General features: G+C 34.4%; 1 protein-coding gene across 21 annotated transcripts; it reads right to left on the bottom strand.

Annotated features, from left to right (window-relative positions):
- Nucleotides 1–1,644: 1,644 nt before the first annotated feature.
- On the bottom strand, nt 1,645–10,850 carry LOC133782452 (uncharacterized). Of its 21 annotated transcripts, none has more exons than XR_009870516.1 (7): nt 10,644–10,850; nt 10,446–10,549; nt 10,000–10,073; nt 2,849–7,161; nt 2,699–2,770; nt 2,498–2,617; nt 1,645–1,996 (listed from the first exon to the last, which is right to left on the bottom strand). XR_009870516.1 is itself a non-coding variant. In XM_062221766.1 (7 exons), exons 4-7 carry the CDS (start codon nt 2,939–2,941, stop codon nt 1,925–1,927), a joined length of 369 nt encoding a protein of 122 aa, XP_062077750.1. In that variant the 5' UTR covers nt 2,942–3,026; nt 7,071–7,161; nt 10,000–10,549; nt 10,644–10,850; the 3' UTR covers nt 1,645–1,924. The 21 variants fall into 21 exon arrangements, 6 of the variants coding, with proteins under 6 accessions (XP_062077750.1, XP_062077749.1, XP_062077751.1 ...); XR_009870513.1 differs by having other exon boundaries at nt 7,079–7,141; XM_062221766.1 differs by having other exon boundaries at nt 2,498–2,629; nt 2,849–3,026; nt 7,071–7,161; nt 10,000–10,549.
- Nucleotides 10,851–22,908: the final 12,058 nt, after the last annotated feature.

Raw genomic sequence — 22,908 nt, 5'->3', positions numbered from 1 at the left:
AAGAAATTATCATAATTTTCTTTTATTCTAACCTTTTTCAAGCCATAATCCAAGTTCTCATGTGTTGAGATAGACTTGTGATTTCTAAACTACAAACTCTTGTTCTCTATGTGCCCACACACATCTTGAGGTGTAGAGAACACTCCGGAAGATCGTGGTTTAAGTACTCAAAGCATTCATAAGAAGATCGTTATATATACGAAAGACTCAAGGACACTTGATAGGCTTCAAGAGGTAAATGTTTCTGTTCTTGAATATTTGCATATATGTTCATATGATATATATATATAATTATGTGTATAATTATATACATGTTGCATGATTAATGATATTGCTTATTAATGTTTCTGTCTGGATGTTTTCTTAAACATATAAACTGTTTCTATGAGAGATGGAAAATTTTTGTGTTTTAACACTGGGCCCACCATGCAAATTTCATTGTGCACTCTGATTTTTTTCCAACAAGGGCCACCCAAGTGCATACCGCACTTGCTTCATTCAGACAGAAATAGATCCGGACAAGCGTAACTCACGCTCCAATCTCTTTTCAAGCGATCGTAGGGCCGTACCAGTGCGTACCGTATTTCTAGGTATAAACAAACATGCATTTCATACATAACTAAACTATGTAAAGCACCTTTATTCATGCTCAAACAAATATTTCAAAATAGAGTTATAGCCAGTTCAATCACAGGGGCTCAAGCCCTAATTTCAACAAGGGTGCAGTTTTCTTACCTCGAGTTTCGTGCAAATGATGATACGACCTCAAGTACAATCTCAATCTCGAGCCTTGTAGTAATCTAGTCACAACATAAACATACTCTTATTAGGGATTGAATCAAAATCCTAAGGCTCACTCTGAACCCCAAGTATAGGACTATTATTCCCAGATGTCTGGACGTTAGAAACGTCCCTCAAGGCCCCAAGTGGGCCCCCAAATGGGTTCGCCAACCTCCTAAGCTCTAGTCCTAAAATCAACAAAACCAAATTTTAGGGCATCTGGCGCGGTCACACCACAACCTAGCCTGGTCGCGCTAGGTCGCCAGAACCCAAAAAATATCTCAAATCTCGAGTGTTCTTCCCCAAATTCAAGACCCACGATTCCCTTGCATTCCCAGACCCAAAACGCGACCCCAAACCAGTATTTCAGAAAATTTACAACCATAAAATACCTCTAATAGCTTAGACAAGCAACAATCAACAAAAAAGTGCCCCAAGAACACACACTACAAGAAAAAATACTTTCAATAAGATCGCAAAAGTATTATCAAATATATACCATAACACTTTTTGATGTGTTAAGGAAAGCGGTGTTATAGTAGGTCGAAGCACTTTGCATAACACTTTTCCATAATAGACATGTGTTATGGTAGAGCCTACGATAACACTTTTGTTGTGTTATGTTAATAGTTAGATAAGTATTTTATTATGCTATTTATAAATAGATTATATAACACTTTTTTGTACTTATAAAGTAGTGTTATGATACACTTTATAATAACACACTTTCTGCACTATAGAAAATAGTTTGCATAACATAATTTTATGCTTATAAACCAGTGTTATTGTAAAAGATACAATAACACATTTTTTGTATTATTCTAATATTTGGATAAGCTTGAATTATTATTATATAAACCTGTACATTATAATTATTTTTTATTGCTTTAATTCAAACCCACTTCATTTAATATACTTAAGACACCCTTTACATTGTACAAATATATTTTTGAGTACCAATTATATGGTTCATAACACGTATAACCAAATAATTGTGTCAAAATACATTCAAGATTATCTAAAAAAGAATCCAAAAGTCTTAAGATATTCAACACTGCCTAATTAACATAAACAAAACATTCTCACAATAGTCAACAAAATAGTCTTAAACAGTTGCATATTCAAAAGTAAATAAGGTAGGAATTCATGATCTTCCAAATGTCAACACAACAAAGCCTTCCAAATCAGATTTTCTTTTGCACTTCACTTGTTGAATCTGGTAAATAAAACATAAAAGAAAATCAAATGAGGTCATGAAATATCATATCATTCATCTAAAATAGTCAATAATATCATGATGCATAACCAAATTTACAATAATTGAGTTTGAATAATAAACAAGTTATTATATTACACACATTACTACAACTATCTATACTCAAGTGACCTTAGAACTTTAATTAAATGTTGCATAATATTAATTCAAATTGGCCCTGTTATCATTTTTTCTTTCTCATATTCCCTATCAAAGCAATCAAATAATACTATCATAATCTTTGATTGCATATCGGTTAATGTTGAACAATAATTTATATAATCAAATAACCAAATAAATACCTCTTGCAATAACCTTTTGAGAAGGCCATGCAACTGTTGAACCAACAGCTTCTCGTATCGTAAGCATCACATAGTTAGGACGAAATAAATAAGCACTAGGCACAATAGCAACATCAACCCATACACGCATAAAATCTAGTCCAAGAGGAATTATGTTCACCTCTAAGTCAGGATCACTAGAATCCCAACGGCTTTCAGCAATAATTGCATCTGAACAATTGAGCAAGTAGCAAGCGTTCCTTGCTTCTGTAAAGTTATGGCCCTTTTTAACTCCAACACTCTGCAAAATTAACTTTGAAGACAGTATATTAGTTTTTGTATTTTTTTCCTTAAAAAGAAAGAAAACAATTTGAAGATTTACCTTAGGAGAAGGAATATTGTTGGATTGTGGAATATTGTGGGACTGCCCCTCACTTGTTGTTGCTCTACTGCCCTAAATATAAACAACAAGATAAGTTTCATTTCAAAAATAAAATTTTTTAGTTATATAAGTGCGAGAAAGAATTGTTACCAAGTATCTTTTCAGTAGATTCAACATTTCAGCAATTTGAATATTCATATTTAGCTGCTCTTCTTCCAACAATGTCATCTTGTCTTTACACATATTAACAACAGTTAATTTTGACCTTGTTACCTCCCCCCCCCCCCCCCCCTTCCTTGTCCGATTAAGCGCCCAAATTTTGGATTACCTAATAATTTTGTTAATGCATCCTCATCGGTATTGTTTGTAGTTCCAGATTTTGGGTCTTCGCGTATAATTTCAGCTTGACTTTTTAATGATTTTTTTCTTTTTTGGGCAACAATATTGCATAATGCACCTTGCTGTAGGTGTTTTTTTTTTTACTTTCTCGGAGATTTTCGTAATGTACTCATTTTTTATTGAAATTATTGCAATAAAAAACAAAATAACATAAGAACTGAAATCATAAATGCATCATATCCATATCTTCCTAAATAAGATAAATAATTAATAAATAAAATTTGAACCACAATATCAGCCAAAGAGTAAATAAAATCAACTTTGTTTCATTGAAAGTATACCAAAATTACATTTAAAGAGTCATAAGAGTATCATAAATTTGAATGAAAATCATACAGATTGTTTTATTCTAGCCCCAAACACCCTCTATTTGAATCCTTTAAAGCTATATACCAATTAGATGACGCATTCTCTCTTGCATAAAATGCCTTTGTAACTTGAGATGCTAATACATATTGATCCCTCATAGACTGATTTTGCTCTATATTAAAATTTACAAGTGTATAGAAATCCAACTTCTTAACACCATTTCGAATATTAGCCCAATCGCACCAAAATAAAGGCACCTTAAAGGTACGATAATCAAGCATTATTATATCCTTGATAACTCTAAAATACTCTTCTGTATCATTCAACTGTCCACTACCATGTGATTCCAAGTATACACCACTGTTTTGAGTAGTTTTTTTGGCACCTCTTTTATGAAACTGAATTCCATTAATCATTTAACCTTTATATGAAATGACACTACGACTTGGGCCTTCAGCCAATTGAGCTAACATGTCATCTACTTTGTTAGATTTATAAATCTAAAAAGAAAAAAAATATTGATGTCAAATAAATTTCATATACTAATCGAAAATGCAAACTTGTAAATTTTCTCTAGAGTGTAACCTTATCATAAAACCATAGGGGGAATCCTTCAGAATGTCGATTCCATAACAAAGTTTGATTATCCTTCAAGTTTTTGTGCATTTCTTTCAGCTCATCCATATGGATATTGAGAAATGGTGCAACAATATCTGAGTTGAATAACACATACCAGTGGGCTATTGCTATATCCCATTGGTCAAGTTCAAAGCATTCTCCAGCTGATAGTGGATTTTCTTCAATTTCAGTACTATCTTGATTATCATTATTCTTCAAAAAGGTCTCACAAAAGTGTACACATTCAACAGCAGGATAGCGATTTGCAATACATCCTTCTAGTCGTGCTTAATTTGATACAAATCATTTCAATACTTTCATATACCTCTCAAAATGGTACATCCATCGAAATTGAACCGGACCACAAAGTCTAACTTCTCGCGCTAAAGGGACAACCAAGTAAATCATTGGATCAAATAAAGAAGGTAGGAAATATTCTTCTAGTTTGTAGACAATTTCTACAGATTTTAATTCCAATTTTATAATCTCCTCCTTATCAACCAAACTTTGACACAATTCATGGAAAAACCTACAAAGTCGAAGGATTGTCTCTCTGCAACCTTCCTCCATTAAACCCCTTATAGCAATAGCTAACAATGGCTGCATAATCACATGACAATCATGAGATTTAAGTCTTGTTAGCTTATGTTTCTCCACATCTACAAAATTGCTAATCTTAGAACTATATTCTTAAGGCAATTTCAAGTCAAATAGTCTCTTACAAAACAACTTCTTATCTGATTTTGACAAAGTGTAAGCTGCAGCAGGAAGACAAGTAATTCCTTCTTCTTCATATGGGTGGAGATGAGTCATAATTCCCATCTCTGTCAAATCTAATCTCGAGTTGTAATGATCTTAGATTTTCCTTTGCAATCCAACAATGTGTTAAGAATGCTTTCACAACATTTTTTTCAATATGCATAACATCCAAGTTGTGACGAACAACCAAGATTTCCCAATAAGGGAGCCTAAAAAAATTGGCTTTTTCTTCCATCCTTTATCAAACTCTGAACCATGAACCCTATTTCTACCCTTGCCAAAATCATTAGTGAATTCACATAACTGCTCAGCTACTTCAACACATGTTAATATAGTTGGACATTGTGGTTCTCTTTCCCTTGCCCTAGCAGTTGTATATTTCTTCTTTCGATATGGGAGATGTTGTGGAAGAAATCGAATATGATTACAAAAAGACATCTTCTTACTATGCTTCAACCAAACAACATTTGAGTTCTCTCCACATATAGGACAATCATACTTCCCTTTAGTCGCACATCCAACTAAGTTTTCATAAGTTGGAAAATCATTTTGGTCCATAACAGCATGACCTTTAAATTAAAAAACCTCTTTGTAGAAGCATCATATGTATAAACACCTTTCCATAATTCTAGTAACTCGTCTATTAAGGGCTTCAAATAAACATCTATGTCATTCCCAGGTTGTTTTGGTCCAGGAATCAACATAGATAGAAATGTGAATTCATTCTTCATGCACAATGAAGGTGGAAAATTGTATACAACGAGCATTATTGGCCAACAACTATATGTAGAACTCATATTTTTGTAAGGGTTGATCTCATCAGCAGCATGTCCTAGTCGATGGTTGTACGGTTCAAGTGAAAAATCTAGTCATCTCTCATTAACTGCATCCTAAGCCTCTGAATCTACTGGATGGCTCATTTTCCCATCTATTCTTTTATTAGTTGAATGCCACTTTAAGCATGAAATTTTCTCTTCATTTCTGAACATCCTTTGAAACCTTGGTGTAATAGGAAAATATCTTAACAATTTTGTAGGCTGCCCTTCTAGAATCTCCTTTGTGTGTTCATTTTGCTTCCATCTTGGATATTGACAGGTGGGACCCACTTGGGCATTAGCATTTTCTTTTGTAAACAAGCAACAATCATTCACACAAGCATGTATATACTTATAGTTCAGATCAAACATCTTTAGAAACTTATTAATTGCATACATAGATGTTAGTAGGAGATTATCTTTTGGCAACATTGCTTTGATCATCTCCAATATCTCACAAAAGCCAACATCTGAGAATCCATGCTTTGTTTTTAGATTGTATAGCTCGACGATGGATGAATTTTTGGTGTATTTCAAACAACCTTCATACAATGGAGATTCAACATCTCCTAATAGACTATCAAAATCATCATCATTGTTATCATCATCCAAATCATTGAAATTACTTGAACATACTCCAGCAGCCCGAAATAAATTATATGTAGAACTTGTCTTTGTCGTGCTACTTTCAACTAGATCTTCCCTGTGATGAAACCATGTTTTGTATGATTTGTCCATGTCGTACAAAACTAAGTGTTCTACAACTTCACCTGAAAGTTGATGTCTTAGATTCTGACATTTGTTGCATGGACAAAGAATCTTACTCGGAAAACCAGAATTCATTACTACAGTCTTCACAAACTCCCTATCTTTTCTCTCATATTCCTTTGTAGCTCTACAATTTTGAAGGATGCTTCAATAATAAAATACCAAAACTTAAACTTAAACTATATAATTTTATTTGTTAACCTGTTAAGATGGATCCAACTTTTATCCATCTGCATATCATAAGCATAGATATAAAAAAGCTAATCACAACTCATATGTATAATGTTTTATAATTCAAACCCTAAGGTTGGGGACGTGAAAACTACCCTTATTCACACCCCAAGTGAGATATCTATCAATATAATCAAACCAATTCAAGCAAACACAATTTATTTGTAAGAAGATAATACATAATTATAGATAAAATCTGACATCATTTCCCATATAAAAGTTACCTAACCATCTATCAATACCAAGTAAAAAAATTCAAACAACACACAATAAGTTTTCTTCCTTATAACACCGCAACACACAAACAAATTTCCAGAACCTACTTCTCTAAGACTCACAAGTTTTCAACCTTCCATTATCACCGCAACACACAATTTTAAACTCATAACCTACTTCTCTACGAATGAATATTTAAGATATTCAAACTCCTCCAACATTTGTATGATATTAATAAAAGAGTTAAGAGAACATACTTCTGTACCTCTTGCAATTAATAATCAAGTTAATTAACTTTGCAATGCTCCTTGCCAATTCGATCCACAACCTAAAGAATATAATCAATACCTAAAAGATTAATACAAAATTAAAATTAAATGATACAATAAGTAAAAAAAAATTAGTTTATATATTAATTTTTGGGTATATATGGTTATCATATTATTATAGGGACTAAGGAAAAGAATATTCGAAACTAACAGTGTTGAATAAAAATGAAGAATCATCATTCAGAATGTGTTCTTTGTTAGCATATACAAAAGCCTTTTTCAATAAAAAAGAAACTAATAATGAGCATAAGACCATTAGCTTGTCTCAACAATAGTACCTTGATTCTTTTAAGTATTGGAAAATGTAGGCCTTAGATTGTTAACCAAGTAGTCCCAAATTTTCCAGAAATAGAAAGAGAAAATATTTGATTTGCATATCCAATAATACCTCCACAAAACTCTCAGCACTCTAATTGGGTATTACAAATGAGCAAAATACCATTTTAATACAAGTTTTTGTTGAAAAGAGCAAAGAATATCATCATTATAAACGATAGCTTACCTACAGGAGAAAAACTCATAGAAATTATTATAAGAAAACAAGTAATAAAAATTAAAAAATATATATATAAAGTATATGACCAGTAATATTGAAGAATCATATCATATCAGTGGGGAACAACCAACACCAATACAATCTCAAAGCTCAATATGTAGTTCTTTAAGTTAAGCTCTACTGAAAAATTAAACCAATATATATATATAAAGTTAGTGCTCATTTTTAAGTTAAGCAAAAATAGTTTTAAGCAAAGAGTAAGACACCAAAAATTGATAAAAACAAAATAGCTACGATTTTGGCAAAAGCTAGCTAGCATTGCAGGAGAAAAACTCACAAAGGAAGACATCACAAACACAACACTATCAAGAAAAAGATACCAACAGTACTATTTCTGAAGTTGATAGAAATATATATATATATATATATCTTTAAATAATAATGACATCTAATGAGAAAGAAAAAGCATAGGTTGATTTTGATGTAAAAAATAGATAAAACTGAACAATATATAATATTGCTTAATAAAAATAGAGATATATGTAAAGTTTCTATGCTTCTACATCTGTTTAATTAGTTAGTTAACATCAGCCAGCCATGTGCTAGCTTTGATTTTGTCATGTTTATTTCCAGACAAACACTAATTATGATGTACTTATGAGTCAATAATAGATATTGCAATAGCGTGTCATTATTTTAGACTAATCTTTCAAACCATATATAGAAATAGAATTGTCTTACTTAGATATATGTAAGTTATGTAGAGTAGAATAGAGTCGAACTAATGATGCAACAACATGAATTAAGTTGATCTACTAGTGCCTCAAATCAGAAGCTAACAAGTAAGGAAATTGAAAAAAGTGAACTCATAAACAGTGTACACGTTGACAGTCCGAACTAAAAAAAATAATTTTTGAGACAGCTAACTAGAATAAATTCTAAGTCACATCGGAGCATGTTAGTTAGCTAGAGTGCTAGTTTAGAATTAAAAACAAATGACATTTGTTATTACCTATACTTAAAAAGTTTTATATGGTTTGATTGTTTTGTCTTATTAGTTTGGTTTCACAATATTTTCTTATGTAAATCAATATCAGGACATGAAAAGCAAGCACTTGTCAGGCAAAATGAGAATTAATTTGGGAGAAACACCAGAAAGTGAAGAAGAAAACAAAACTCATTTTACTGAAAATGAATATATATGAAAAATCAAATGAGGGGTCAGAACAACTTAATTATTATGAGCCAAACAAGATTAATAATGCTCTTGGTGAAGCCATTCATGCTCCAAACAAAGTTTATCGCTTCTACTACGTCAAATTTTGGCCAAATCAAGAGCTAGAATCATAATTCAAAATCGAAAAGGCAGAAAAGCTAATCCAAGAACTTAACCATCTTGAACTTCAGATTACAAAAACACTAGACATACAAGTGAGCACTTTAAATCGCCAATCCTATTTGCTTATAATGTCCGTATAGTTAGTACTTTTGGTCTAATTTTCTTTTCTTCTTCTTCTTTTTATTTTTATGTACAGTCAAAATAAATAAGGGAACTTGATCTTGCTAATATACATCTACAACTTACATATTCAAAGCTAATATACATCCTTATTATGTAAATTTCTTTATTACATTGTGATCAAAAGAAGCCCAAGAAAATACCACGACCTAAGTATAAAGTCGACATGAAAACTTACATATTCAAAGCTAATTTTCTTCCCTAGAATCTACAGTGTGTAGTTTTCATAAGATCACAAACCACAATGTAATTTCATAACTTAAGCCACATCAACAAAACCTTGCCAAGTCAAGTTCTCAAAGCGATGGTGCACGTCAAATACATTTATATTAATCACAAAAACTTCAGAAACAATAGAGGAACTAACGATATATTTAAAGAGAAGAGATTTATCTTGGTTTTGATAACCCAAATCATATCAGCATTAATCTGTGTTACACATTCACCAAATAAAATAATGAACATAGGAGATGTGATCAAGGAGATATAACATATATAAAAAATGCTCTGACCCAAGTGACCTAAGTTGCCAATATTTATGGGTACAAAATTCGACCAACTACAAATGAAAAAGGCTGCAAGCCAAGTGACCTAAGTTGCCAATTCTAATCAAAACCCCATTTATGTCTTACACAGAAAACCATTAAAAAAAAACCCAATGGTGGCACCCCTCTTTCAATTGTTTTCTTTTAATCCAAACATACAAAAACCCATTATCCATGTTTTGTTTTAGATGTCAGGAAATGAAATAAATATGCTCAGTTAGTTGCAGAGAAAAACAAACGAAATTACCAACATGAATAAATGTGAAGTAAAATAAAATGTAAAACAAATATACTTACCGGGACCAAGATTGATGCAGTCATGCACGCTAGCGACGAGAAGGGAGAGAAAAGTGAAGTAGTGATAGCCTCGCCTGTCCACAAGGAGTGACCAAGAGATAGAGAAAGACGAGAGAGAGAGGAGATTTGAGGGATGGAGGGAAGAGAAGAAACGGAGAAGCCAAAGACAGAGCCAAACGTAGGCGAAGAAGAACGGAGGAGTCGAACAATATAATTAAAAAAGAATTAGGAAAAAAATATAACTTTTACAAGTTATAGCACGGGCTCCCAAAATTAATTATACCGCCATTTTTTTCTTTTACTTTGCCACATATATATATAAGTATCATAATACTTTTTCAGTAGTATTATATTCATATGTTATCAAAAGGGGTATTTGGTGTAGTGACACTAACACATCAAGATTCAATTATTTAACATTTTGGAGCTTGTGTTTAGGAACTTACCCCAATTCTGAAACTACAATCTAAATTGCGGGCTTAAGATTGAGGTTTGAGCTTGATACAGCCACCAAACCTGATTCCTCCAACAAAATCAATACCAACACCACCTAGAAACCATCAAATCATAAGAATTTCTTTTGACATCACTCAATCAAGAACACCACAGTTGGAATTGAAAAACATGGCAAAAATCTTCCTTACCTCCTCTGAATTCGAACTCCCCTTGACAAGAAATGATCCTAGCTGCTGGTATTCTTTTTCTTGCATCCAAATTCCTTCCTAAATTCCTCAAAGTGCCAAAAACTCAACCTTCCAAGCTTCTAAGATTAATTGTGTTCAAGAGAAAACTAAAGGGAAAAGGTTGAGAGTTGGCAAGAATGTGAGGATGGGCTGCTAACACCGAGCAGATTTTCACTACTTTTGGGGTCAAAAGACCACTTTACCTCTCACAACAATACCCTTTTAGCAAACCTCAAGGGCATATTGGTCATTTTGCCACTAATTCCACTAATCCTCAATTAACACCCTCAATTCCTAGTTAATTTACTAATCTTCCAAATATTAATATTTCCTCCAATAATTCCCAACCTACGCAAAATTACCAAAATACTCCTTGGCTCACCTCGAACCGAGTATAAATCCATGTTGTGAATTTTCTGCTAAATTGCTCATAAGGATTTACGTAAGCCAAATATCGCAAATATATCCACATAATAATGTGGTCTCAATCACATAACACAAATAATTACAATTATACCCTCAACATGTCAAAAATACAAAAATGTTGTTTTTAATGAAAACGGGCCCATAATAATATTTAGCACACATAAACATGCATGAGCAGTCATATCATAATATAACTCATATATTTCACATAATCACACATATATTAATTAATTTCACATACAAATCAAATTTGGCCCTCCCGGCACGCTAATCCAGGCACTAAGCCTTATTAGCAAATTTGGGACGTTACAGTGGCTATGTTCTCAAGCTCTCAATGAAAGCATCAAAATGTTGACTACATTTTTTCCTATCAACCTAATTTGAGATTTTAAAGAAAATAACAGAAAAGAACACAAGGAATTTACGTGGTTCATGCTATAAAAGAGCCCTAGTCCACGAGTCTCTGATATTTAGTGAGCTTGAAGTTTGTTTGAGCAAGCTTCAATGGTGGTTCTCAAGCAACGTATATATTGTACTGAGTTACAAAATTTCTCTCTCTAAAAACCTGAACCCTTTACAAGGAGATACCCAAGCCCTATTTATAGAGATTGGGGTCATTAATGTTAATCATCAATCATTAATACAAATTCCCCCATTATGGGGTATTAATGTTGAATTAATATAAGCTTTAAGCCGCCTTCGTCCACATCCTCCCACGATTCAAGAAGTTGTAAAGAGTTACAAACATGGTTGGTAGATCCAGAATCAATAATCCAAACAGATTATCATTCTCTAAAACACATGTTTCCAAGATAAATGAACTATAATCATTACATTTGTTTTTCGCTGCTAGAAACTTAGGGCAATCTCGTTTCCAATGCCCATTCTCTTTGCAGTGAAAGCACTTGTCCTTACCTTTCTTGTTTTTCTTGTTCCTCCCCTTAGGCGTCTGTGCACTTGGTTATGCACTCATCTTTGCAGCCTTTGCAGGCTTGGGGTTGTTGTTTTGTCCACCTTTCCTCTTGTTTCCAGCTTTCGAAGACGAAGCTGGGTTAGCTTCAGCCTTAGCTAGATTAGCAGCAACATCAGTAGTCTTATTTTCACCTCCTTTACTAGGTCCACCCATGACAGGTTCAATAATCTGAAGCTCGTTCATGAGCTGCGTCAGACCATAGTTGAGTTGAGCATGAACGTGTAGACACGGTGCCATCCGAGAATTTACGGTGCCATCACGAACATAAATAGTGCCATCACTAACGTGCAGACACGATGCTCGTTCTGGGGATTCCTCAATCATGACGAATTTAGAGTTCTCACCAATCAACTCTATGTTGATATTCTGCTTCCAATTAAGGAAGTTTTCTCCAGTGAGTTTCTCCATCGAAAGTTGAGAAAGGATGGGAGTAGACATTACTTAGCTTAAAACTACAAATTACCAATAAAATAGAAATCAATCACATTTGCTCAATAAAACTTCTATTCACACAAATTTCAAGAAATAGCACATCATATACAAAAATATGTAAGATATGAGAAAAAATACCAAAAACAATCATATCTCTATTTCTTTAGGTTTTTAACTAATCTATGATATCCTTGTCCCGGTTGGCGAGAATAAAAAATACCACTAGTTAAATAGAGTTGTAAACTCATTTAATAATGGGCACCACTATTAACAACCTACTATTCGATCAAAATACGAAAACAAAATCTCTTATTTTATGAGCTAGACCCACGGTTTCAATAATCATAGATTTAGTCATAGTAGTCACCGTATGGGTGAGTCTAGTAGAATTTGACCTATAATTATCTATCTTTTGAAATCTAACATTGTCAAAATAACTAATGAACACCTTCCATAGGGGGGCGAATCAAAGTGCCTTGAGGCCCCATTAAGTTATTGACTATGTTAAACCAACGGTGGAGATCGAATAAATTTTTTAAAATAAGCTCATTATAAAATTAAAAATAGTATTTTTATTATTTATTTTTTGAAAATTAATGACTATGGTTTTCCAAAAAAAATAAACAGATTAAATTTTTTAAACCAAAGTCCTATAATTTCTTATTAATTCTAAAGTGTCACATTGAAACAAATTCAATTAATTTAGAATTAATTTGTTGCTAATCAATATTTAGGTTTAACTAATGTAATGAACCTATACAATTAAGTCCAACTCAGGAAAATGGGCCTTAACAATTAGACTTGTATGGAGGAGGGCTGGGTCCAGTATGTCGTTCCCACTACAAAGGCCCCCTATCTTCCATACAAGGTCCAAAAGACAAGAATTTAAACCTTCGTTTTATTAATTGTAATTAATTGATTAGGCCCACTATAGTCATGCAAAGCAAATGGGCATTCACAAGTGGAATCACCCACAAGAGAGGAATTTAAACTTTACATTTTATAATGGGCCCAAATAAAACCTATCATTTTATGAATATTTTATTTGGCAAAATACCATTTATCTAACATACATATGGGCCACTATATGACTCTAAGCCCAATTGCAAAAATACCACATATAGTGCAAACAAACATGTTTTAATTAGATGGGCCTAATCATGTTACTAATTGAGCATTTCTTTTAATTTATGCAAAAATACCATAATTTATTTCATTTGCAAAAATACCACAATTAATTATCTAGAATTTATCAAAAAAATTCAAATTAATTAAATTTTTTTACAAAAATAAGTCAATTTAAATGAAATAGTTAATTTAAATTTCATTTTTCAAAAATCAACTTGGTTTTAGGTTAATTTGATAAAAAAAATATTAATTTAATTTAAATAGGATTATCAACAATTAACCAAAGTTAATTTAAATCCCATTTATTAAAAAAATATTTTATAAATTGGCTGAAAAAAATTGATATTTTTCAAAACTTAACCAATTTTAAAATCAATATCTTAACTATTTTCCAAAAATATCTTGTGTTGTTACAACTATTAGCTAATATTTTTTAAAAAATATAAATAGTTATAACAACCCTAAAATATCTCAAAATAGTTAAACAAATTCAAATATCCATAAAAATATCTAACTAAAAATATTCAAATTTCAAATAATTTAAATATTAAAAACTATAGAATAAAAAAGAAATTTATATTTTCAAATAAAGATTTAATAAAAAAAATCAAGAATTTAAATGAAAATATCTTAAATATCTAATATCATAATTCTATTATTTTCATATATTAAAAGATTTAAAATTAAGTTGTTAGTCTTTTTTTAAATTTGAATTTGAATCTTTGTAGAAAATATCTAAATATTTAAATCTCAACTAACAAAAATATCTTATTTTAAAAAAAAGAATTTTAAATACATAACAAATATGATATTTTTGGCTTTGATTATAAATAATAACTATCCACAATTTTAATTTTCTTTAATTTAAAAAAAAATTAAATTTTTTTGGATGAATAGTACCCGTGGGTCTGTTTACCGTGGCTGGTGCGCGTGGGCGCGCGCACGCATGGGGAGCTAGGCCAAATTTTTTCCAAAATTTTTTTGAGATATTTTTCAAACCAAAACTATTTTTTAATTAATTTTTAACATGTTTTACACAAAATAAAGCATATATAAAAATTAATAGTATAGAAAACACAACAAAATAACCTAAAAATTGCTAAAATTCACATAAAATCAATATGCTTAATAAAAACATGAAAACCATCCAATTATTCAAACATATCAAATAATCCAATTTTAAACATGTTCATGCATGAAAATAAAGGTTACCAAAGGCTCTGAGGCCAGTTGTTGGATTAGCTTATACATGATCTTTATTTATTTTCATGTATATCTAATATTAAATAAATTAATATGAGATGGCCTAAAACATGTTTCTAAAATTGAATTCAAAGAGAAAAAATGAATAGAATACTTACAGTATACGCAGCAGAATGAAACAGTCCTTCCTTCAGTTTCTCTAACTCTTGTATCCTCTCTGTCGCAGAGTATTATCAAGAAACCGAACCGATCTTCTATTTTTTTCACAATCTTCCAATGTATCATTAGAACCACCTAGACTAGTGTGGGCAATTCTCAACACATGAGATAGATATAGAGAGAAGAAGAGAAAATAACAAAGAGGCTAGCAAAAAGGACTTGTGTTTAGAGATAATCTAAGACTATCAGAAAACTAGTGATTAAACTTCTGTTTTGACTTCTCTCTAAGCACTCCTTTTATAGACTCAATTAGGAAATTTAATTTAATTAAAAAATCAATAAAATAATACCCATTTTAAAGCCCTAGGTCGAAATTATCATGGGCTTTAGGCCCGTGAAATTTCCCATTTGATTATAAGCCCATTGGACTTAAAATCAAGGCATGTATTATTTTTTATTGATTTAATTAATTAAATAATTATTTAAATCCTTTATCAAATTAATTATTTATAATTTGAACATTGATTTAAACTTATTTATTATTTTAGATGCCAATTTATCTTAATTAATAAATCTTCCATAATTTCTCTTTTCTTCTCAAAATTACACAACTCTCTGAAACTATCCAAAATTGACTTGGTCAACATTGATAATTCTAATTGATAATTAAATCATTTAATTGAGACTATCTAGATGATTTTATCCAAGATATAATGGGGACCATGGGCCTATGAAATCAAGCTCCAATAAGTTATCATAAATATAACAAATAAATTTACTAACTTATTTATTCCTCGCGACTCCACTATAGACTCGGAATTGCACTCTTGAATTCATAGAACGCTCTATAACAAATATAGATACGCTAGTAATTATCCATTTTTACAACCATAATTATCACTCAATCCTCTATAGACGATCTACAATGAGATAGGACTAAAATACTGTTTTACCCCTCATTGTATTTTATCCTTAAAATACTTTGTTCCTTGTAAATGATATTTCAGTAAACTAATTTAATTACTGAAATGAGATCTCTGTCATTTAACACCTTGAACCAAACTAAAAGGAAATCATCGTTTCACTTCTTCATTAGAAACTATAGATGTTCATATCTATGATTAACACTCCCACTCAATTATACTATCGAGTTCCCAAGATGTAAGTATGGGCTAGTCCGTAGGGTAAGCTGGTAACGAACAAGTCAAAGAACTCAAATAATACAATCAGTTAAAATACTAACCACTCAAAATTGAGATTGAATTGACCTATGGTCAACTATATGATATGACTAGAATAGATAATAACGGTATGTTTACTTATCTTATCAACTGTCAATATCGGTCCTGTCCGATGTAACAAATACATCTGATCTTATCTACTTTGCTAATGTTCTGGAAAGAAAATAACACAGTAATATGTAAGTAGATCATATCGTAGATTGGCAAGTCAGTGTAAATCTGGTGCACTGACTAATCATAGGACTAACTTATTTTGAACATATAATCATATTTATATTCCACTGTGATTACGTCACTATAAAAATATTAGCTATATGCTCGGGATTTAATAGAAGTTTATATCAAACAAATAATCATGAAAATAAAACATGTGAGCAAAGTGATTGACCATGTCAAAAAATAATTTCTATTCTTTTATTGATAATAAAATGAGATTACAAAGAATTTGGGTTTTAATTAGGGCATAAAACCCCAACAGAAGCATCTTCGTAAACGGGTCTACCAGGTTGTGTTTTGATGCGATTTTCAGAATGGCCACATGTCCTCTATGTACGATTTCTCTAACTAAGTGGTATTTGTTCTCTATATGCTTTCCTCTCTTGTGGCTTCTTGGTTCTTTGGAATTATCCACTGCTCCACTGTTGTCACAGTAAAGAACAAGTGGTTTCTCCACTTCTGGAACCACTTCCATATCCGTGTAGAACTTTTTCAGCCAAACTGCTTCGTTAGCTGCTTCACAAGCTGCTATGTATTCAGCTTCCATGGTTGGATCAGCTATACTAGATTGCTTAATGCTTCTCCAGACAACTGCTCCACCATCCAGAGTGAATACTGACCCAGAAGTAGAGTTTCTACTATATTTGTTTGATTGAAAATTTGAGTCAGTGTATCCAGTAGGTTCAAGGTCACTACCCGAATATACTAGCATATAGTTTGTAACACCCCAAGTTGCTAATAAGGTTTAGGACCTTGATTAGCGTGCCTGGAGGGCAATAAGTGAATTAATATGATAATATGTGAATTTTAATGAATATGTGATTAGAATGCATGTTTAGGTGGTATAAATATGCATGTGGACCCCGTTTGTATGCTAGGGGTAAATTGGTAATTTTAGCCCGCTAAGTGCATAAATGTGATAATTGTATTATGTGGCTTGTACCACGTGAGTGTGGTGATATTATTGTGATGCACGTGCCGAGATGGTCCTAGGGAGCTAATTAGTTTAAAAGTCACAACATGATTAAATACCCGGCTCGGGAGGAGCCTAGGGGTATTTTGGGGATTTTGTAAATTGAGTTTTTGTGAGTTAATGGTAATTGGTAATTGAGTAACTTGGGTAACCATTAGTAACTGCTGAGAGTAACAAGCTGTGATAGGAAAATGGTAGAATTGCAGTAGAGGTGAGTTGACAAAAGTGCCCTTGAGGTTTAGTTAGGAAAGAATTCTATGGAAGGGTAGAGTGGTCATTAGGCAAGGATAGATAACTTCAGCTGAAGGAAAGGGGAATTACATATTACACTTGATTATAGATGGTTTATGCTGGAATTTGGAAGTGGAAGCTAGAAGAAAAGAGAAGAAAAAGGAGAAAGTTGAATTTGAGACCTAGGAGGAGAAACAAGGGGTTTGAGGCAATCAAAATCAAGCTTAAGCTGGGATTATTCAGAGGTAAGAGTTATGCATTGTTGTTGTTTAAATTTAAGTTTGATTTTCATAGATTAAGTGTTGAATTTAAAGGAAATATGGGTGGTTTGGCTTGGAAGGTTCAGTTTGGATAATCAAGGGGGGAGTGGCTTGAAGTTGGGATTGAGGTGAATTCAAGCTAAATTCTTGATTGAGGTAAGGGTTTTTATCATGTTTGAATTTCGTATCTGGTATGATTTGAGATTTTAGAGGCATGGATTATATTTTTCAAGCTCTGGTTTAGGTCTTAGAAGCCATGGTTCGAGTTTCTGAAATTTGAAACTCAAGAGTGGATTTTGAGTGTGATTGTGCAATTGAGTTTGTTTTTTATGTTTATAGGTTGTTAAAGGGTTCATTTGGGGTTTTAAATTGATTTTGGGGCTTAGGTACTTGTTTGGGTTGAATTGGAGTTGTTTTGGCTCGGGAAAAATGCAGGGGAAAACCCAGAAATCTGGGTTCGCGTAGGGGCACCGCGGCCCTGTTCTTTGGTGCCGCGGCGCAAGCTTGCGTCAGGATCAGGAAAAGTTTCTAGGCGCCGAGGCCCTTGATGGGAGTGCCACGGCCCTAGGCAAATTTTGACAGTGTAATTTTGCATTTTTAGGGCTTTTGCCCGGGGGCTCAGGGGATGGTTCCAATACATTGTTCTAGGAAATTAGAAGTCCCGAGAGTACGGGATTGGTCTCGGGAAGTGGTTTTTGGATTGGTTAGTATTAAAAGTGTTTTATATGTGTTGTGACTAGGATTTCAGAGAGGCTCGTGATAGAGGACCGTGCTTGTGACCTTAGTGCATCGGAAAGCTCGGGATACAGGTAAGAAAACTGTAGCACCCGTAGAGCAGGGCACGGGCCCATAGTATTGTTGCAGGGCGTGGCCCTAAGTTGTGTTGTTGTTAGGATGTAGTCTTGATTGAGTTATTATATGTTAGTATGCTATATGTGGTTATAGTAGAATGAACGGCAGAGGAGCCGGAAACGGCAAGGTGCCGAGAACGGCGAAGGGCCGAGAACGGCAGTGGGGCCAAGAATATCACTTAGCACATAGAGTGCTTATGGTTAGGGTGAGACCCCAATGGATACATGGTATATCCTTACGGTGAGGACCGAGATCCCGGGCTTTGGTAACGCTTCCGGGACGGCATGGTCGTACTTGTTTAGTCTGATGGGCTATCTGTTTTGTCTGTGGATTGTCTAATGTGTTGATTATATGATATGCATATGTTATATGTTGTGTGAGTTTTCTTGCTGGGCTTCGGCTCACGGGTGCTCTGTGTTGCAGGTAAAGGCAAAGAGAAAGTCAACCAGCCATGAGTACGGAGAGCGTGGGGGCGGCGCGTACATGTTTGGCCTGGCCGACTGCTTTCGTTGGGGGCATCTTGAGAAATGGCTGTACTAAAGTGTGTTTTGATAATTGGTCATCTGTAAATCTATTTTGAATTGTAAATATTTTATAAACCTCGTTTTGGGATCCCAAATGTTAAACTCTTGGAACTTTTAGTGAAATGGAGTACTTTTAAAGATTACAACCTTGTCTTTTTGTTTAATCACACTTTTGTTCTAAAAACCTCGCTTAGCGAGTTGATTGCACATTTTAAACTCACTTAGTAACAGCTCTAAGATAGTAAGGCGTTACATAGTTCCTTGTTCTCCTGAGATACTTGAGAATATGTTTCACCACAATCCAGTGTTCCAAACCTGGATTTGACTGATAACGACTGACAATCCCTACTACATAACTTATGTCAGCTCTAGTACATAACATTGCATACATTAGGCTCCCTACAACTGATGCATAGGGATACTTTCTCATGTCCTCTTGCTCTTGTGGTGTCTTTAGACACTGATCTTTGCAAAAAGTAATTCCATATCTGGTCAGCAATTGACCCTTTTTGGAATTTTCCATAGAGAATCTTTCAAGCACTTTATCAATATAATTTGCTTGTGAAAGTGCCAAGAGCTTGTTCTTTCTATCTCTTAGAATTTTAATGCCTAGAACATAGCTCGCTTCTCCCAAATTTTTCATTTGGAATTTGTCAGCCAACCATATCTTTACATTTGATAATGTCTCTACATCATTCCCAATGAGTAGGGTATCATCAATGTAAAGAACTAAGAAAACCACAAATTTCCCTTTGATGTATTTATAAACACATGCTTCGTCAACATTTTGTTCGAAGCCATATGTTTTGATAGTTTCATCAAAAGTTAAGTTCCAAGATCTTGATGCTTCTTTCAATCCATATATGGATTTCAATAAATTGCATACTGTTGACCCAAGATTTGGCCAACTGACACGGAGTCAAAGTGTGATTGATGTGGACGAATGTATAGAGAAGAACGCAATGAAAAAAGTAAAGAAAACACAGTAATTTATAGTGGTTCGGCCCCAGGATCTGGTAATGACCTACGTCCACTTAGAATGATATTGATATAAGAATCAGAAGGGTGATCAAAGAACCTGGGTTCAATAAGTTTCACTAACCTCTGAAGAACAATACCAGTTTACTTGGAAAATTACTATAGTTTTGAATGACTAAAAAGCGAGAAAAGGTCCCTTCCTTTGAGCTATCTCTTGCTATTTATAGGCTCAAGGAGGGTTACAAGAGATTGTTACAGATATTCTTCCCTGAATAATCGGATATCCAAAAGATTGTATGAGATAATTTCGGGATTCATAAAGATCTTCCCATAAATGTTGCCTTGTACGCGGAAGTACCGACCAGACTGGTCGCGGGTAAGACAGGCTTACCCTGCTTCTACTGTGTCTCCTGGTCGATACTCTAGCAGACGCTTCCAGGTATCAGCCACGTGTCCAGAGATTATTTGCCACGTCACCAATGCTAATTTATTGGATAACATTTTCCCCCCAAAGTTTATTTACTACGAACAGTAAATAAACTTTGAACGAACGACTCTTCGGTAACCCCTCCTGACGTGTCAGAACCCTTCGTGTGCTCTTGAAAAAAGCAACCCACTTCTGTCTAATCATGCCTTTTCTGTTCCCCAGAAACGATTTCGACGGCCATCCCGTTTCCCCATACTTTGAAAAAGGAAAACTAATGATTACACTTTTTTAATACTAGAGACAAACTTATATAAGACCGTCGAAGCCTCTTCTTTCTTTTTACGCACGCCATTATCTTTGCAGAAAACCCTAAAAACCAGAGCTTTAACCTTCTCTGGAGACCGTTTTCCTGCACTTCCAAGACTCAGACCGCGGACTCTTTAATCTCTGAAGACCGTTCTTCCACCTTCGCGATCACTTTTCTTGGTAAGTTTTTGAAACCCCATGCTTCTAATTTCTCACGGTGCATGCTTCTGATGGTCTACTGTTTAGGTCTTTTTGTTTCTGGTTTAAGATGCTTGTAGACAGGACGTTTTGTAGGCAAAATAGATTTACGAGTTAGTTTAAAATCCAGGATCATGCTTTTTAGGACGTAAAACCGAAGTAACATTTCGATTTTTAAGCCAGTTGAAAAATAAATTTTTCCCGCCCTAAGGGGAGTTGAAAAAGCTTTCTCAAAAAAACTTTTTACTTTCACCCTTTGATCCGTTTTTCAAACTGTTCGTGTAGAAAGATCCAGCTTTTTGTTAGAATGTTGTTGTATAAAAGCCTAACTTTTATACTCGACTAGCGTTATTCTGAAAAGCCCTTTAAAGTTCTATATCCTCACCTCCCCATTCTTCTGTTTGCAGACTTTAATGTCAGATTTGTGGGGAGGTGAAAGACCCATCGACGATGACCTTCTTGCCCAGCTGCTCGAGGGAGAAGAACATCCAGCTGTACGTGTCCATGAGATTCCTTTCTCGCGATCTTCTTCCAGACCCCATCCTTCCTCCCAAATGGCCCGCTCCAAGTCTTCTGGCAAGAAAAGACCCGAGTCTGAAAGCAACCCTACTTCTCCTGCCCAGCCTGATTCGCAGGCTAGGGCTCCCTCGACCAGCGGTCGAGAAAACCTCGTTCCTGACCCTAATATCCAAACTAGGGCTTGCCCTCGCCATCGAAATCCGCCTGATGTCGAGTGGTATACTTCCCCAGCCAGTTCAGTGACCCTTCGAATGGTCGCTAACTGCTTCAGGAAATTCCCCCTTACGGGGATAACCATTATACGTCCTACCGCAGACCAGAGGGCTAACCGTCCAGGAGGGGCGAACAGCGCCGGTCCGGTATCATATTGAGGCGGGAGCTTATCTCCCTCTTCATCCCTTTTTTGTGGGGGTGGCCAATTATTTCGATGTCGCCCCCTTCCAAATAACTCCAAACGGATATAGGATGCTGGCCGCACTCTATATCCTGTATAAACTTAACAAATGGCCAGAACCTTCGCCCCACGAGGTCAACTATCTTTTTGACCTTAAGTCTAACCCACAGCACAACGGGACGGGCTTTTTTCACTTCTGCCACCAGGAGACCGGCCGGACGTTCTTGAGTGGCACTACCCATATATCAAACGTGGGGCATTACAACAAGGAGTACTTCTTTACTCCGGACATAACCAGTAACAACTTGGCCTTCGCGAGAGGAGGTAGGAGCTTGTCCTTGACTGGTCGATATTTTAACATAGAGTGTTTCCTTTCATTTTTCTCAAACTTAATCTGTTTTTCAGGCCCTTGGTTACGCCCGACCCCAACACCAGACATGGTGTCGAGGTCTAATACTCTGGCCAGGATGTCTGATGCAGCAAAATGTGTTAAGACCCTGATAACCGAAAAGAACTTGAGGTCGTCTGGCCTCCTGGCTCCTCGCCATGAAAATAGAGGGTCCGTGGTGGATGAAGCCATTGCCGAGGGGGTTCCCGAGCAGAAACCTCCTGTGCCTCCTCCCAGGAGGAGGCCAACAGGAGTTACGATTAGGGAACCCACGGGTAGCCCTTCCGCAGAAAGGCCTTCTGCTCCCCAAGGCAAGGGGAAAGAAAAGGCCAAAGAGCCTATTGTTGACTTGGGAGAATCTTTCGATGACAATGGTAAAGTTATTTCGCTTTTAAATG

This window comes from Humulus lupulus, chromosome 6 (genome assembly GCF_963169125.1).
Source record: "Humulus lupulus chromosome 6, drHumLupu1.1, whole genome shotgun sequence".
Taxonomy (NCBI): domain Eukaryota; kingdom Viridiplantae; phylum Streptophyta; class Magnoliopsida; order Rosales; family Cannabaceae; genus Humulus; species Humulus lupulus.
The sequence above is the reverse complement of the archived record's forward strand: the minus strand, read 5'-3'. Positions and strand labels throughout refer to the sequence as shown.

Excerpts from the sequence above, each read along its gene's own strand:
- LOC133782452 (XM_062221766.1), bottom strand. The coding sequence starts at position 2,941 with ATGTGTAAAGACAAGATGACATTGTTGGAAGAAGAGCAGCTAAATATG. Across the intron at positions 2,771-2,848 it reads ATCTACTGAAAAGATACTTG|GGCAGTAGAGCAACAACAAG; the intron begins GTAACAATTCTT and ends GTTTATATTTAG. Across the intron at positions 1,997-2,497 it reads CTAGTGATCCTGACTTAGAG|ATTCAACAAGTGAAGTGCAA; the intron begins GTGAACATAATT and ends TTTATTTACCAG.